The sequence below is a fragment of the Molossus molossus genome, unplaced genomic scaffold (genome assembly GCF_014108415.1).
Source record: "Molossus molossus isolate mMolMol1 unplaced genomic scaffold, mMolMol1.p scaffold_m16_p_2, whole genome shotgun sequence".
Lineage (NCBI taxonomy): Eukaryota > Metazoa > Chordata > Mammalia > Chiroptera > Molossidae > Molossus > Molossus molossus.
In genome coordinates this window covers 98,457,379-98,476,135 of record NW_023425355.1, presented here as the reverse complement: position 1 = coordinate 98,476,135, position 18,757 = coordinate 98,457,379, and the positions used below count along the sequence as shown (strand labels likewise).

Sequence of the window (18,757 nt, the reverse complement as noted above, 5' to 3'; positions counted from 1 at the left end):
ATTTCACAGATTTCCTCATTTCATTCTTATAACAAATGTATAAGGTACATACTATCCCCATTCTACAGACAAGGAAATAGCCAACATCATGACAGGAGATGTCATGCCAGTACCAGGCCACGTTCTTTACACACATATCGTCTCACCTAAACCCCAGAGCCACTGAGTCTTTCAGACACTGAATGACTTGCCTAAGCTTACAGAGCTGACATAGAACCATGAATCATCCACACTCACCTCCTCCTCAGGGGTTAGGTGCCGCTTACTGTCACTGACAGGGAAACCGCTGCCAAATTCTTTGGAATGGATGTCAGCCCCATACTCAACTGTCACATCTTCCTCAATGCTATTCACCAGCCGCCAGAACTCCTTCTCCACGAGTTCTGTGGGCACCATCTGGGGAACAGGGGTAGCAAATGACTGTGGCTCATCATATCCTAACCCCACTGACCCAGGAGAGCTAAGACCATCAGACACCAACACCTACAGCCCTAGCCCTGACACTACCCCAGCCCTCCATCACCTACGTGCACGGGCATGTTGAAGTAATCGGCTTTAAAGGAGTCGGCCATCTCGCCAAAGCTCTGCAGAGTGTATTCCCGGGTAGCCTGCTCAAAGCCAAAGGCTTCAGGGGGGCGCTTACACTCCTGAAACCCAAAGGAGAACATGTCACCAAGGCAGAGGCAAAGAGGTGGAGAAGCCTCTAAAGTGGAGCTGGAATATGGGTAGAAGCAGGGAGGGAAAGTAGTCCTAGGTCTGCCTGAGGTAGGCCTCATTTAATAGCTCCACCTTTCCTCCTAGCATTTCAGTTTAATTGGTCTTTTTATTTCCCACAGGCTTGCTACCATGCTTTTGTTCTTCTCTTCCTTTAGGACTTGACTATCTAAACCATAAGGCTTGAGAAATCAGTACCAGCTAACATCACACGCCTCACCAAATTAGCCTGACCAAAGATAACAGGCTAATTTGTAAGTTGATAATTTTGTATGGCCCATGAACGATGTTACAAATATCCAAATTGCCCTTGGCAGAAAAAAATGTTCCCCGCCCGACTCTAAACCATGGACTCTGACTTAAATATGCTATCCTGTGTTCTTCTGCCACCCTTTTCTCTCTCGAGCTAAAATATGAGTTTATACAGGGTGCTTAGTAAAAAGTTTTTATGCCTGGACTGGAACTACAGGCCTGGGAAACCGGCAGTTAACATTCTAGTAGCTTGGAGGATGGGAAACAAAGGCACTATCTTTTACAGTGCCAAACCCTACACCGTTCCTGTTCTTTAGACTGTCTCAGAAGATGGGATGCAGGTGGACCTCACTTTGTACCTATAATCATGGTTTTAGATGACAGGTATCTCAGAGTCAGACACACACTCTTCTCATGTCTGAAAAATAAATGTCAATCTAGTCCACTGGCCCACAACCACTTAGAGAGCCAAGCAGAGCTGAGTCTTTGCCAACTATGACACTGTTGGTATTCGAACTCCTCCCCAAAGGAATCTCCAGCACACCAAGGCCGTTCATTATGCACTGCTCTTTCCTCGTGTGTGCGTGTGTGCGCACACGTACTCCTGGTCTCTACGACCACAGCTGAGTCTCTAAGACAAGGCTAGAGAGACTATCAACATCTGCTCTCCAGAAACTCTGAGAGAAATGTAGATGAGCACCGACAATCTGGATAAAGGTAAGAAGCTCATGGAACAGATGTGGCAGACTTTCCAGGCCACTTAGCTCTCACTGCTGCTTCAGCTGCGTTCCTCGCTGCCCTTCTTGCCCCAGGCACCTTCTCCCCATAGAGCCTTGCTTCTGCATTCCCTCTATCTCCTAGTCTAGAATCCTGCCCACCTTTTCTAGTGAAAGTCTACATCACTGTAAACCAACTTCATTATCACAACAGAAGGAAAACAAATATTATATCCTATATGAAAAACAAATCATACCCATGAATAAATTTAATACAGAAAAATGATTACAAAACAACAAATGAAAATATATATTAAGATCTCCAATTTGTTAAAGATAGTTATATACATGCAACAACAAAAAGAGAAGAAAATGTACCAGACTATTAACAATGGTTGTCTCTAGGTGGTGAGATGATAAGTAATTTGTCTATTTTCCAAGCTTTCTAAAAAAACAAAAAACTTGGAAATAAAAAAAGTTTCCTCCTCCTATTCCTGTCCTCCAAATCTCAATCCTGTCATCTACCCTTAGTCATTTTCCTCTCCTTAGACCTTCTATACCTCCGAGTTTCTAACACACAATTTAGCATTTGATTATACGCCATTACATGCAGTCTGTCTAATCAGGACTCACCTCCCCAGGTGGTCTGGGAGCTCCCAGAGGACACAGGCAAAGGTTGAGTCTCCTTTCCCAAGTTCTGCCCAGTCTAACCCCACCCGAGGACCCAAAACATAAGACTGTGGTTGGGCTAGGTGGCTGCTCACAATAAAGCCAGATGAAGGAAGGCAAGGGTAGCCTTTGAGGTAGACATGGACTACGGCTGGGAAGGCCTTACCGCCATGACACACTTTGGGCACCGCCAGACACCCTTGGGAATCTCAGGCAGAGGAGGCAGCAGGCAAAAGATGTGGTAGTTGTCATCACAGCCATCACATAGCAGGAGTTTGTCGTCCTCATCCCCTCGGGAACACATCCGACATACATAGGACTCAATCTGCCAGGGGAGGGAGGCACCAGTTCATCCACCTGAGCCCTGCCCAGACTTCATACAGCAGACTCCTCCAGAAAGACCCAGGTCCACGGGGCTCTCCATTAGAAACCCGCAGCACTCGCTAGCTGAACCATTCACAGCCCTATGCAGGCTAGTCAGGCTAGGTCTGGAGCTTAACTGCATGCACGCGCCATCTCCCCAAATCAACTGGTAGAGTTGTGAAAGCAGAGTCTTTATCATTCAATCTTGAACTGCCCTTTTTTTTTCTTTATTGATTTTAGAAAGAGAGGAAGGGAGAGGGAGAGAGAGAGAGAAACATCGATGAGAGAGAACATCGATTGACCGCCTCCTGCATGCCCCCCACTGGGCATCTGGCCCACAACCTGGGCATGTGTCCTGACCAGGAATCGAACCAGTGACCTCTTAGTGCATGGGTCAATGCTCAACCACTGAGCCACACCGGCCGGGCGAACTGCCCATTTTTATTCATTCAATAAACACTTACTGAACACTTCTGTGTTCTATAGTATGATGGATTCTGCAGGACAGTGATGAATATGACATGGCATCTGCCTTCTAGAGGCACACAGTACTCCACAGACACGGGCTCAAAAATTAAAGGGCAGTGTAGAAATTGGCAAGAGTGGCCAATAAAGGGTACTGTGAAAGCCTAGAAGAGGAAGCACTCAAATCAGCTGGAGGAGGGACGGTCTTCAAGGAGGTCTTCACTGAAAAGGTAACACTTGAAACTGAAACCTGAAAGCAAATTGCAATGGGGCAGAGTGCATGGGGAAACTCCCAGGCAGAAGAAACGGCAGGTGCAAATGATGGGGAAGGAAAGCGCATGGTGCGTCGGGGGAAAAAGAAACACAACCACAAGTAGTTCAGTGTGGCTATAACAGAGGAGTGAAGGGGGCAGCGTTGGGGATTGAGGCTAGACGTCAGCAAGGACTGGATCATGCACAGTAATGAGCTTAGCCTTTATCCAGAAACAATGGAGAGAGAGCCTCCTTCTCTGGATCCTTTCTGCATTTCATGTTGACAGCATTTGATCACCCTTTCTTGTTCTTTGATCCATGTGAGTTGGCCTTGTTTCCCCAATTAAGTGAGCTACCTGAGGGCAGGACCCACCAGGCCCACTTTTCTGCTTAAGGCAACCTGGTCCAGTGCCATGCTAGGGAAATGCTTGTTGAAGGGACAAGCAGCAACACATTATGAAGTCAGGGTTGGGTCCTTACAAACTGGGCATTGCTGTGATTCCTCCGCAGCCGCATGGTCATCTTGGTACAAGGCTCTGGGCTATGACTCAGCTCTTCCTTGCTCTCCAGGAAGGTCTTGGGTGAGGCTGACTCCACCTTCATGTCCCCGCCTGACTCCTCCTTCACCACTACGGTGGGGGGACACTCAGGCCCTTCCTTATCTGGAAGAGAGCAGAACAGCTCTAAAGTACAGGTCAGCAACAACCAGGGCCCCGCCTCCTCTCTCTAGGCAAGGCCATCCTCCACACTGCCCCAGCCTCTCAGGTCTCACCTTTCTTCCGCAGAGTCTTATCCTTGGCCATGAGGCCCAAGCCCATCATCTTGGGGCCTGCCCCATAAATTTGTAGCTTCTTCAGCTCTGGATTTTTTTCAATGTCTTCTTCTGTGGGTTCCGGCTGGAAAAAAGAAGGAAATGAATCAGGACTGCCACCTGGGGCAGACTGCCACATCCTAAAAGAACAATATCTTAGAGTATATATTATCTGAGTTTATGCCAGGGGCTGAAACATGGGCGGGCTAGGGCAAGAATTCAGAGCTGCTTTTTGGAGACAGGGAATAAGTAAGCTCTCCCTTTAGCCCTGTCATGGAAATGAATTAAGACAGAATCCCAATTTTCTCAACTCTAAAATTGATAATATTAACTCCTACCTTAAAGTTATAAGACGGGTTGGGGATTACATAAAGAAAGAAATCTAACAGTGTTTGGCACTACCAATAAATGGCAGTGACTAATGTGATCTGCTAAATTACATGCTTTGATGAGTCCAGGGACAGTATCTATCTTGTTCTTTGTTGTACTCCCAGTGCCTAGGAGAATGCCTGGCATATAAGCTTCTGCCCAAAGCTAGGATACAGGTAAAAGGAGAAAGAAGAGTTCTGCCCCTATGAACAGAGTGAGTCAGGAAAAGAACAAGGTAGGCAAGAAGGGCAAAAATAGAAAAGACACTGACTGTATGGACAGATCAAGACCCAACTCAGAAGCTCAGCAGAGAGTGGGGGAAAGAGAAAGAGTGAATTCAAAGAGAGGCACACGACTGTTCAGAACTTGAGAACTGAGAGAAGAGAGAATGAACAGGTAACAGAGCCTTGGCTAGAGGGAGGGAGAGGACTCTCTCCACCCCAAAGCCCTAAGTTAGAAGTGAAGTACTCACATCAGGCTGCAGTCTCTTGGCCCGCCGGCCATAGCTGTTGAACTTGGAAGGCTGCACAGACTGTCGAAGGGGGATGCTGTGGGGTTTGTATTCCTTATCCTTCTCCTCGTTATCAAACGGACGTGTGTTGCACTGCTGGGTAGAAGTAAGGGGTAGAGGTCAGTGCATGGGGTCCCAGGCCACAACAGCAAGGACTTCTCTACCCTCACCCTGTGGCAACCAAAGCTGTGGTTGCACCTCCCTGACCCACACCAATACGCCCTGCTCAACTGGTCTTTACCACTGACAGCAGCATACACTTTGGGAATTCTTCTCATTCCTTTGCTTATGCCATTCCTCCTTCCAACCACCTCCCCACAACCCTCTTTCTAACTAAATCAGACTCCATCTCTTCCCAGACCTCTCCAGCCCCAAATCTCTCTCCCTCCTCTGAATTCCTCTATCAGTTAAAACCTTGTCACATAACAGATAGTAGGCTGGCCCTGCAGATAACTCCAGGACCTCGGACCCTGGGCAGTGTGGAGGGAACGTGCACTGCTACAAAAGGATGGAGTTTAGCTTCCAGGTCTCTAGTCCACTGAACCAGTTTCATTAAGAGCAAGTGTGACAATCTGTGTCTTTGCGGGGGAAGCCTCCTTCCACCCCAGCCTGGCATCCTTACCACCAGGTTGGCTCCAGACTGGTACATCTCATAGGGGTAAACGATGCGTTCATAGTGGGAGCGTAGCAGGGAGCCAATGTTTTTGCCTGGTGGGTAGTTGAGGCGCTGGGCCACCCGGGCCCACCGACGGTCCTTACAGATGGCTTCATAGCCACCTTCCTCCACCACGATCTGCAAGGACAAGCAGGAAGGGATGTGGACGTGCTGTGTATGTACATGAGGGAGTAGGCCTGCAGGAAGGGCAATGAGGATAACTCCAGCCCCTCACTGCGCTGAGGGGCTACCCCCCTCCTTCTACCACCACCACGAAGATCCAAACTGCAGCAAGATTCCCAGAAGTTCTGATGACAGCTTGTGTGCTACCAGGCTGTACCCCTTCCATTGCAGCCTAGAGATCCAATATCCAAACCAAGGGAGCCCCCAGAATACCAAGGATATTACGGCGTGGGGTGAGGAGGGGTTTGAGAAAAACCTGTTCTTACTTTGCTGAGGCTGTAGAGGTCCAAGATCCGCCTCTCGACATTGGGAATCTTTAAGGAGGAGCCCTGGATTTCCCAGAATTTGGCAATCTGGTCCAAGTAGTTCAGCTTCACTCTCGTCTGGGCCTGGAAAAGGAATGGTTCAAAGAGGCTGACTCTTCCACTTGACTCCTGTCTTCTGGCCTAATCTTAGGGGAGGAGGAAGGGTACAGAGAGTCCCACTACCTAGGGCCTCTCCCAACGAACTGGATCTCAAGCTGTAAGCAACAGTCAGCCCAACTCTCTCATCTCTGCTGCCTTCCAGTCAAGAGGTTCAGCCCAAGGTCTCAAAATGGAGAGGGTTGGGCCACAACAGTCAAAAGCTTTCTCAATCTCCCTGACAGGGCTGGATGAGTATCATCATCTCTCTAACAGAGAACTCGTTTCCTCAAGTCACACAGCAGGTACCAGGAATCAGAATGTCAGTATAATGATATAATGATATGACACTATAACATGTAGTGTGATGAATACCGCTACATCAGCAATCATGTTACAATATATAAATGTATCAAAGTAATATGCTGTATGTTACTTTAAACTTACACAATGCTAGAATGTCAAATTGACTAAAAAACAGAGAGAGATCTGAATGTCAACAAGTTTCGGCTTGTCCTCTGCAACTCTGCTACTGATTTGCTGAACAGCCTTGAGCAAATCAATTTTACTCTCTGGATCCCCATTTTCTAATTATAAAAGGGAAATAAAATAAGTGCCCAGTCTACTTACCCCAGAAGGGTGAACTTATGAGAAGAACAGTGAGGCCCTCTGGAAACTCCAGAATTTCATTTAAGCTCTAGGCATCTTTCAGAGAATGAAGGCTCCAAAAGAGCACTTTTATCTCCTCTTACGAACTATGAAACGTGTTCCAGGGCACTAGGGTGAGAGTGCACGCTGGAGACAGAATGCCTAAAGAACTGAGCAATGCTATACCAAAGCAGCACTGGCCTCCGGCCAACCCAGGACCTGATGTGGGCCAAAGATCCTAGGAATCAAGCATGTATCATGCTTCCCTGGAATCTCAGTGACCCAAGTCCATGACCACCTCACCTTGGTCAGAGGGCAGAATTCTAGGGAGACCTAGATAAGCCACTACTATTTCCTACCTTGCTCTGACCCCATTAGGAGGAACAGGGACAGGTCTATTTCATAGATGAGGAAAACTAAGGTCTATTTGTAGAAAGAAACAACCTATGGCTCCTTAGATGTCAGAACCCCTAAGGGTCAGGGAACTCTACTCCCTCATCTCAACCTCTTAACTTTCCAACTTTGACCTCCTCCCTGCTCCTCTCCCTCATTAGCCAGCACTATCTTTCTGGAAAACCTGCCCATCCCATATTAGGCGATACCCTGCACTAGCTGTATTCCTAGAGATATGATCAGATCCATTTCTCTAAGAAACTTGCATCCCTTACAGGAGATGATTTTTGCCCTGATCTGAACAGCACCTAGACTAACCCTAGAACAGTGATTCTCAATGAGGGGCAATACCCCCACCCCCAAGGAACATGTAATTATGCCTGGAGATAATTTTGGTTGCTGTAACAAAAAGGGTAGTACTAGCACCAATGGGTAGAAGCCCGGGATGCTGATAAACATTTTGCAATGCACAGGACAGCCCTCCATGACAAAAAATGTTCTGGGCCAAAATGTCAATAGTGTCAAGGTTGAGGAACTATGGTATAGAAAACAAGCAAGCTTTTAGGTCATGGGTATTCAGTTGGGTCTAATATCCCTCCAGGACATTTAGTAAGGCTTATGGACACATAATAATGAGGGAGAGGGGTGGTAGCATGCTTCTAACCTCCATCTTCCATGGAAAAGTCCAGGATCTTATCTGGAACTGGATTCAGGGTACCCATTCTCATTTACCCCAGGACAGTCTCAAGCCCTTAGTGGAAAACCTCACCTATCCATGCAAAGGGCCTGGACTTCCTGTACAGAACAAAAGGAAGAGGGAAAAGACTTCCAGTCTGACCCACTGCCCAAATTTGTAATCATTCCAGCCTCCACACAGGCAAGTTTTTGTGTTGTTCCCACCCATCCACCTCATCAAACACCATAGAAGAAAGGTAAGAAGCACAAGGCCGTGGATGAATTGGATAATGAGGCCATATTCAGCTGGTCAAGCAAGAAAGGGTCTCAGCCAGCCCCATACTTCTCTGTCAGGGAGATTGAGAAAGCTTTTGGCTGTTGTGGCCCAACACTCTCCATTTTGAGACCTTGGGCTTATCCTCTTGACTAGAAGGCAGCAGAGATGAGAGCCATTGGGCTAACTGTTGCTTGCAGCTTGAGATCCAGTCGTTGGGAGAGCCAGCTAGAGTAGATTGGTTGACAGGGGAACTTCAGAAATAGTAAACCTTTGCAGAAAAGGGATATCCCCAGCTTTTGGGCCACGAGACCTGAAATGCCAAATGCCCATATTCTTGGTTATATTCAGAGCCCTAAAGCTTCCTCCATGCAACTTCACAGAAGAGAGAATAAAGGCCTAGTCAGTAAAGTATCTTAGCCAGAGAAGGTATAAGGAAAGAGGGGTCAGAGCTCAGGTAACCATTCTCCCAACCCCGTCACCAGCTGTTAGTCTTCTCACCTCTAGTTCATTCAGCCTCTGGATTCGGGGAGTAAATCTGAAGTTGTCCACTTCCACAGCAAAGGGTGGCTGCCAGTCCTGAGAGGGTACAGAGGGGAAAGGGAGTTGGGTTATTCCAGCATAGTGCAAGACCAGAGGGCACAAAAAGCAGTTCAACACCCCATTCACACCTTTCCAGATCTTTAGCCACCCCAGACCTTTTAACCTGGCAAACATCCAACCCATTACACCACACACAGAACTCACAACAGGGCCTTAGCAGCCCCTCAAGTCTACACCCAATGCCCCATGCATAGGTCCTAGGAAACTTCTCCCAAGTCCCTCCCAACAGTACAGTGTGCTAGGATTTCAAGAAATAGAGAGATGGGGCCCAAAACACTTGACCCCAAACTTTCCCTATACCCATATTAACCCTTCGCCCCCTGTGCATACACTGTAGGACACAGTCTGAAAGTACTGGAAAGTACACAGGATTTGGAGACAGAAGACCTAGGTTCATGTTCTAGCTCCACTACTTACTAGCTATGGGATTTTACCTTTCTGTACATGCTTTCACATCTGTAGGGTAGGACTATGAACCCTTGCCCTAGCTTCCTCACAAGACCAACATGGAAAATTAAAGTGGGTTTCAAATGAAAATGTTATTCAAAGGTGCCACCATTAAGATGTGACATCTAAGGCAGACCCCACCATCCAATATACAGGCAGGGGAGATCAGCTCTGATTCTGGCAGGATTTAAAGGTCTAGGCCTTAATGTCTGTTCTCTCGGTTTAAAGGGCCTGAGACAGACACAGCAAGAAACAGGGAGCAGGAACCTGCATCACTCACCTAGAAGGCTCCTTGAGTCCTCTATCAAACACCTGCCTGGTACAAGCCGAGGCAGGGGAGGAAGCCTCAGGGGTTGGGGGTAAGATGGGGGGGGGGGGGGGAGGTATGAGTGTAGGGATGTCCAACTATGGTAGCTGAGAATGGGAGGTTTTAGGGAGGAGAAGGGAAGTCAGGGAAAGATAATAAAAGTGGAGAAGGCTCTGCCTTGCCAAGTTGGAGCTTGTTGTGTCCTGCCCAAAGAGTGGCTGTGGAGAACCCTCTCCCCAATGTCCTTCCATACAGTCCTCTCCTCCCCAAAGCCCTGGCTCCTGCTGGGGTGGTGAAAAGAACCTAAAGTAGTTTAGACCAATGCCCTCATTTTATGAATGGGAAAGAAATGTAATTTCTCTAAAATCACATGCCGAATTAGTGGTAGACCCAAGACTAGACCCATGTCTTCTGACTGCCAGTGCAAGGGCTCTCTATACTCCACCAGGCTACCAGTGTCATATACACATGCATAAGTATGGGGGGGGGGGGGCAGCAAAAGAAAAGAAAAAGCTGTTGGCCTCTTCTGCACACACATTTTTAGAAAAGGGTCCAGAGGATTCATACTTGCATCCACTCATACTCCCCCTACTCCCCAAGGAGATAGCAAACACCTGGGGCTCAGAAAGCAGGGGCAAAAAAAAAAAAAAAAAAGACTCAACTGCTGTGGCTCAAGCCCAGGCAAACTCCTCACACCCTCTTGCCTCCCATTATTAGTGCTTTTCTTCAGCGCAGGTAACCCAGGTAGAAAGGTGCTCAAACCCCAAACTCCAGGCCCCCTTCCTTCCTGCTGAATTGAGTTCTAGATAAGAATAAGCACCATCAAGCAAACTGACAGGAAATGGCAGAACCGAAATCCTAGAGCAGGAGCTATGGGTGCAACAGATAGCTGGGGGAGGTCCAGCAAATCTCCCCGCCTGGCTCTTCTGGGACCTACGAGCTCCCTCACCCTGCCTTCAGTCCCACACTCCTGTATGCCAAATACTCAGTGTGTCAGTATTATCAGGATGGTGCCAAAAAGGTTGGTTACCTGATGCAGGAAGCAAGGCCTTCTCAAGGTCCCCTGGGTCTACTCCAGGGTACCAACACTCTTCAACCCATCTTCCCCAAAAGTAGCAGTTACCTGTCTAGAAATCCAGCCCAAATCACCCTTCCTCGGCAAACTTCCACTCCCAAGAACCCACCCTTACACAGGTTCCCACCCTGGGCCCAAGCACCACTTGGGTGAGTGCTTCAAATTCCAGCCAGAAGGCTTGGCTGCCTAACGGTGGCCTAGGAGCAGCCCCCAGAGGAGAAAGAAAAAAAAAAAAAGAACAAAACCAGAGTCAGGTCTCCTGAATTGGAGAGAGCACACTGTTGAGGTACAGAAGTATAACAAAGGACCCCCTCCCCCGCATGTCACACACACACACACACACACACACACACACACACCAGGGACCTGTCACTTTTCCCCTTCCTAGTCCCCCCACACCTACCCTACCCCAAGGAAGGGTAATAACACCTGCACAAGGCCAGGCTGCCCAAATAAATACAAGACAGAAAAATGGAAATTTAGGCCTCAACTACCCCCTAAGTCAGATATTGCCTCCTAGAGGCTGCCCAGGACTCCAGCTTCTCCTTTCTGCTAGCCTTCCTGACCTTTCACTACCCACTGCCACTCCCTCACCATGGACAAGGATACCTCAGAGATCTGTGGCCAGGCTCCAACAAGGAAGAAATTAGTTTACCCAACACCTCCCAGAGGATCCATTTGAAACCAGCCTAGATCTGTGGCAGAGCACCAGAAAGCCCCAAGTTGAATAAGAAGGCCTGCGGTGCCCTCCTCAGGTGGCAGTGAGGCTTCCCAACCAGTTTCAGCCAGAGACACCTACTCAAAAACACCTATTCCAGACAAACTCAATTCCTACTTTTAGAATTCCAAGTGGTGACACACACATCATCATTTCTCCTCCATGTCAGCCTATCTTAGCCCTTGGGGGACTTCTCCTGGCCTGAAGCCAGGCCTAGGAGCAAAGATATGCCCTTTGTCGCTGACCTCTGGGAATCAAGTGTTCTAAACGAGGCAGACTTTCATAGTTTCAGTCTGTTTCTGGGAGTCCAAGAATACCCTATCCTCTGGGACCTTCTACATCCTGGGGCACAGCAGAACAGAAATCCTCTGGGAAGGACTCATACCCCACCCCCCAAGCCGACTGGTCCAATCCTCTCCACAGAAGACAAGTCTGGGAGGGGTGATGTGCAGGAAAGGCCCGGATACTGTCTTCAATTAAGAAAAGAAGGGGACAATTCCCTGAACCCATCTCAGGGGAGCCAGATAGAGCATCCCCCTGTGAGATTGATTTCCTGACTGATCTACCAGGCTAGGTTAGTATCATAGATGGATGGGCCTGGCAGGGTGTGGAGTAAATATGAGTCAACTCACATAGAAGCAAACCAACGACTACACCAAACACCTTCGCAGTCACGTAATTACCACTTATCTAGTGCCTACTACACATAGACGCTCTCTACTTTAATCGAATTTTTGAAATAACTATTCATAGGACCCCTTTCACAGGCTTGGAGAGATTATGTTACTTGTCCAAGGTCACACAGCTGGGAAGCTGCAGAGGGGTAGTTTTGAACTCAGGTCTGTCTCCTTTCCGAGCTATGTTGTTCCCACTACCACACACCGCCTCCCTTAAGAGAAGTGATGACAGCAGATGGCGGAAAGGCCTTATTTAGTGCAGCCTTGACCTGGGTGGTTCAGAGTAACTAAGAGACGTGCGTGTGCCTCTCTGTGAACTCTCCGGGGTCCACTAGGCATCCCTGTCTGGACCCTTACCGGGGGTAGTTCTGAAAGGCAAGGTGGGGGTGGGGGTGGGTTTCTGAGCTTAGGTCACTTGGGGGCCACACATCACGAAGACCCCTGGCCCCATCATCCTTTCTCCGACCCGCACCGCATCCACAACGGTCCCAGCCACCCCATTTCCCCACATCTCCAGCTGCCCTGCGCCCAAGACTCCCCCGCCGGCTACCCTAGTTTCTCATCCCCGGCCACGCCGCCGGGGACCACCGGCCCCAGGCCTTACCGCGGGTGGGCGGATCTTGCAAATGCCGGACTTCTCGGCGATGGGCCTGATTTTCGCGATGTAGCCAAGAGGGTCTCGGAACTCGGCCCAGCTAGGTTCGAACACCGGGCACTCCGGCGGCGGTAGGAAGTCATCAGACCCCGGCTCCATGGTGGACCCTAGGACTGGAGGGCTCGGACAGCCCTTAAGGACTCATGGCGGATGCCACTGTATGAAACCGAGGCACTGCTCGGAGACTAGGCCCTAAGAAGGGCGGCCGCCGCCCGCCGGGAGCCAAGGGGGCGTGTTGAGTGCCGCGCTCTGAGAGGCAAAGGCTGACCCTACTGCTACCACCTCTTAATCCTGCTCCGTTCCTTCCAAACTCTGCCGCTGCCTCCCAACTCCCGCAGCCTTCACCACCACAGTTACCTCCCAACCGCCGCGGCCTTCACCGCCGCCGCCGCCATCTTGGTTTGTCAGCGTCCTCCCCCCCTTCCCACACCACAACAAACCGGATCCCTCCGCGGGGTGTTCCTCCGAGCCTCGTATGTCTTGTATGAGACCAAGCCCTAGGAAGCCTTCACCCCGTGAGGACCGAGCAGAATCGGCAGGCGTGGGTTCCCTATTTGGAAGCGGGAACTCAAAAGTAGCTTCCAGACTGAGATCAAATAGTTCTGCTCAGCGGCGGAGGAGCAAAACTGTAATTAACATGCCGGATCCTTTTTCCGGATGGAGCAGCGGTGCACGTTTAAAGGCCAGTGGTGCGCATGCGCGTTATGAAGACAGACCGGAAGAGGAGCAGGGGTTGGTGGGCGGTAGGCCGAAACTGGCATCCCCTCCCTCCATGACCTCAGCCCTGGTGGGAACCCCGCCCCAACATTCTCTCCTCCAGGGCCTTTACGTTGTGGGCCCTCGCAAGCGACCCCTTCTGCTAGCCCACAGGTTGAGGGGAGATGTAAGGAGCTCTCAGCTCTAGGCGCTGACACCTCTAGGGCTTTGAAGGAAGGAAGGGAGGAAGCTGCTCACTCCCTGGGGGTTATGGATTTTTAGAATCCTGGGACCCAATGAAAGGAAGAAAATATTTATTTTGTGCAAGCATATTCACAGAGGCCTCTCAAAGATGGGGCTTCCATTCTTACCCCCAAAGAGTCATTGTCAATTAGCATTTTAAAGAACACTTTCAACAGTTCTGTATGCACTTCTATTGTGTGCATATTTCTGGCATGTACTTCTACAATATAAGCCTAAGTGTATATATTTTAACTACTGGATGTTTAGCAACTGCATATTTATCTATCACCCATCATTCCCTCTCCTATGAAGCATTGTTTGTGCATTTGTGAGCCTACAGTGTACTTTTCAACTATCTGTGTACATGGATTGCATTTATTGTATATAGCCCCTGTCATATGCATTTGAGTACCTACTATGTATACATCCACTCCTATCGTGTACATGTTCATTGAGCAGTCTCTGAATAGGTTTATCGCAACTACTGCAAATGAGTATCAAACCAGTACTTTTCCCGTGCATTAGTCATCTACTGTATGTGAGGATCATCTTTGTTGTTCAACAGTTGTGGGCCTACTGCATACATTTTGAACATCTGCTATACACATATTTGAGTACTTGTATACATGCTGATTAAGTGCTTATTTTGTGTTCCCCCATCAGACTGAATTCCTTAAGGCAGGGATAATGTGGCCTTATACATTCTTAACACTTGGCATGATAAGCAATAAATTAATGTTGAGTAAACGAAAGAAAAATGAATGTATATTTTTGAGTAGCCTTAGTATATATTGACAGAAAATAATATAAACTCTTTGCAAACATTTCCTGTGTATACTATATTAAGCATCTGCTATACACTTGAATGTGGGGTAGGGAGTGTCATTCCTTCATTCAGTTAATTGTTCCTAATCACATACTGTGTCCCAGTATATATAGGTACATATTCTGCCTGCTTCAGGAATGAGCTAAGGACAGCCTACCTGTGGGAGTAGGGCACAGTGGTAGGAGCTGGGGTCAGATAGTCCCAACTTCTAGTTCCACCAGCTCTCTGCCATTGTCTAATTATGTGACCTTGGGCAAGTCCTAACTTCTGAAACAAATGGGGATTATAATACCTACTTTTCAGGGCTTTTGTACAGTATCTGGCACATAGAAGGCCCTTGTTATCTGTTAACTGTTATTTTTATTTCTGAGAGTCAACAACCAATATGTTAAATCCTATTAAGAATCTCTTTTGTGACCTGGCCGGTTTGGCTCAGCAGTTGGAGCATCGACCTGCGGACCAGAGAGTCCTGCGTTCGGTTCCCGCTAGGGGCATGTACAAAAAAAAAAAAAAAAAAAGAATCTCTTTTGTTCCAGGCATTGTGCTGAGTGATTTCATATTTTTTATCACCGGAATCCTTATATTATGTTGTTTGGAATCTTTATCCTCACTTGGCTTGTGAAGAAACTTGTCCCAAGTAATACAAATAGTGACATCTTTCTAGTTTTCTAGGTGTCAAGAGAAACCTCAGCCCCTTTCCACCAGAAACACAAGTGAACAACCCAAATGAACAACTGCCTGGATGGGAAACAGCAAGCTAGGAGAGGTAATGCTAATAACAGCAAAATCACTAGCCTCTCATATGTGTAAGCATAGAACAGCCCACGTAGCTCTTTCATACCAATTACTTCCCTTAATCTTTGCAAAGGTCTTGGGAAAGATGTAAGTCAATGTTCCAAAAAAGATTGAACAGTTTGCCTGCTATTGCACAGGAAGTTGTTGACTCCTGGTCAAATACTCTTCTGTCATTTGCTCTCACCAGGAATAGACCTGGGCAGGAGAAGGGTGGGGAGAATGAAGAAGGTGGGAGAATATGCCAAGTCCTAGGCTGAAGGAAGTTCGTCCTTTCCATCTTGAGGCAGCTTAGCGAAGGACAAAGAGCATGAATCGGGAGTTAGGAGACCAAGTTTAATCCAATTCATTCATTCACAAATATTTATTAAATTCCTGCTATGTACCAGGCATTTCTCCAGGCCCTGGGAATATAATGGGGACCAGGACAGTCATGGTCCCTGCTTTCCTAAAGCTTACATTCACCCACTGAGATCTGCCAAGTACCTCACCTCCTTGAGCCTTGATTTTTGTATTCATCCAATGAGGCACTATAATTCCTTCCTCACAGGGTAGTTATGAAGATTTGAGATAATGACGACTGCTGTTCATCACAGGCCAGGTGCTAGGAGGTAGGTATTGTTATCCATGTTTTACAGATGAGGAGACTGAAGCTCTGGGAAGTATAAACTTACCCAAGTCACATGGCCAGTAAATGGCAGAGCCAGAATTCACACCAAAGTCTGTCTGACTGCCATACAATTCTGCCAGTAAAAGTCTCAGATGGTGCCCACCTCCAACACACACAGTAAGGTACTCAGGAAATGAGTTCCTTTTCTAAGCCTTAGGTCTTGCTGAAACAAGACCTTGCTGAGGACCACCCCGAGTCTGGGCACTGCACAGTTAAGAACTAGGACGCACCAGGGAGCTCACCTTGGACTGGGGGCTGGGCACCCTCTTGGGGGAGAGAGTCTGGCATGGAGCTGGTACAGAGCTCTGATTAGAAGGCTTGGTGGGCTCTTGACCACACTCGCCTCATCCATGTTTTCTGGATGAACTAGATGAATGTGACTTTGTGTCTCACTGTTTTGATTTGTAAAATAAGGTCCCTTCCAGTTCTGAAGTAGATGTCAGCTGTGAGTTCTGACTCCTAAAGAGTTCTGGAATCCATCCCCTCCTGCCATGCCATTTTCTGATCTTCTACCCTTGTGAGAGCCATTTACTATTACTAGTCTGTATTAAAAGAGCCTCCTCAAGGTATCAAGGTATCCGTGTAAACTCATGGATATCTATCTATATATAGATAGACAGATATCCAGAGAGAGAGAGAGAGAGAGGTATATTATATGCTTAATACATACATATAATAATAGAAAGATATATTCAAATAATGATAATTCTAAATGAATTATAGTAGTAGTGGGTTATAGCTCATTGAATACAATAAAAATCCATAACTTCATACTGATATAAAGAAATAAAATGAGGGAAAAGAGACAGCTCTTTCTTAAAGGAATGATGGAGTTAGGAAACCATCAATAGATGCTCAAACTTTTTTCAGGTAAAAAAGCAAACTCTTAAAGCAGCTATAACACTTAGTGCCCAAATCTTGGTTCCTAAGTGCCATTCTCAATCCAAAAGAACCAGGACTTCTTGGAAAAAAATGACTGATGCCAGGGCTGGGGAAGGGAAAGTACAAAATGAGGCTGGAATATCTTGTGGTGCCAGAAAACAAGCAAGTGTTCAAAGAAAGATGGGGACCTGCCAAAATGACACAGGCGCTAGCTTGGAGCACCTCTGGATGGCCAAATCTGGGACATATGAACATCAAAAAGAAAGAGCGATATTAATGGGTTATATATAACCCATTGAATAAAACAGGTAACCATGAGTCCATGAGGATACAAATAAATAAAGGAGAGGGGAGAGCTCTCCCTTACAGTGGAAAGCCAACTGATCCGAGTCAAAAGAATGATGGCGTTTGAAAATCACCCTTTGGCTACCTGGAGGATCACCAGTGAATGCTAAAACTCGTGGGTGCAAGTTTGAGGAGTAATAAGATATTTACATTATTTCAGTGCATCTCTCCACAGATACTCATTAATTACAGAGGGCAAAATAGTAACTTTATGGTGGAGACACTGTGGGGCCCGATGTATCACCTGGTCTCTAGCTCATGCTGAGGCCCGGGTGAGAAACTTTGTGGCAACAGAGAAATGATACATGGACTGCCCGCCCTCTGCTGTTCCTTTCTCATTGCTCCACAAACACATCGCAGACTCCATGCCTTTTCATATGGAGCTCCCTCTGCCAAATGCCCTTCTTTACCAGGCCAATTCCTACTCACCCTTCAAGACTCAAGGAAAGGGACAGTTCCAGAAATGCTTCCCTGACCTACCCCTCCCTCTCCACCCCCAGTTGGGCTTTTCCCTCCTTTGCGCCCCCATGCACACTGTGCTTCCTTCTGGGCCTGTACTTACTGCATATATTGTATGGACATCACCCCACCAGGCTGTCCACTCCTCAAGGTCTTGTCCTGCACTGTTCCATATGGTAGCCACTATCCACATGTGGCTGTTTAAATTTAAATGTAAAATGTGGCTCCTCAGTGGCACTCGCCTGTTTTAAGGAGCCACATGGGGCTAGAGATTACGGCATTGGACAGTGCAGTGACAGGACATTTCCACCATCACAGAAAGACCAACTGGACAGCACTGGTCTAGGACAAAGGTAAGTACTCTGAGATTCTAGAACCTTTGTCCTTTGTTCTGTGTTGTCCCTCTCCAGCTACATCCCTAAAGAGACTGGCAGTAGAACCTTTGATATGAGGACAGCCCATGGCCTTCTTTTCTCAGGTCCTCAGAGAAATCAGGTGAGGAGCTGAACTGCCCCTCCATCATCTGACTGGGGAGGGGGCAGGTGGGGCAGGGACAGCCCAGTGCTGGGACTACAATGAGGAGGGGAGGGGAGGACATCAGAAAGAGCTGAAGGAAACATGAGGCTGTCCCAAAGGGGCCCCAAAACTTGGTACACATGAGCATCAGTCAGTAAATCAACCAAAGATAACTTCCTCTAAGATTTAGCTTAGAAAGAACGATTCATTCATTCAGATCAGCCCCATTTTAGTGTCATCTGTGCTGTCCCAAGCACTGTGCTGGGCAATGCTCTGGGCAGATGATTCAGACCAGTGTCATCTTGAACTACTTATAGCCTGGTGGAGGAGACAGACGATGATGTGAGGGATCTTAGACAATGTGACCAAGGGCACATTCTGTGAGGGATGGGTCCTTTAAGCCCATCTCCCAGAGTGAGAAACTCTTCCTCAGGGATATTGGGGAGAGCATGTCTGGCAGCGGGAAAGGCACAGGTAAACTACAGTTAACCCTTG

The 18,757-nt window shown here is 47.7% G+C and overlaps 1 protein-coding gene across 1 annotated transcript in view; it reads right to left on the bottom strand.

Annotated features, from left to right (window-relative positions):
* The window catches only part of KDM5C (lysine demethylase 5C), a 33,290-nt gene extending 20,042 nt beyond the window's left edge, over positions 1-13,248 (bottom strand). Inside the window, 10 exon segments of the mRNA XM_036270205.1 lie at positions 238-396; positions 528-647; positions 2,518-2,676; positions 3,912-4,093; positions 4,204-4,327; positions 5,084-5,218; positions 5,745-5,915; positions 6,227-6,349; positions 8,853-8,930; positions 12,783-13,248. Of these exon segments, the coding sequence (XP_036126098.1) occupies positions 238-396; positions 528-647; positions 2,518-2,676; positions 3,912-4,093; positions 4,204-4,327; positions 5,084-5,218; positions 5,745-5,915; positions 6,227-6,349; positions 8,853-8,930; positions 12,783-12,932 (1,401 nt within the window). The 5' untranslated portion in view covers positions 12,933-13,248.
* Between the last annotated feature and the right edge of the window lie 5,509 nt (positions 13,249-18,757).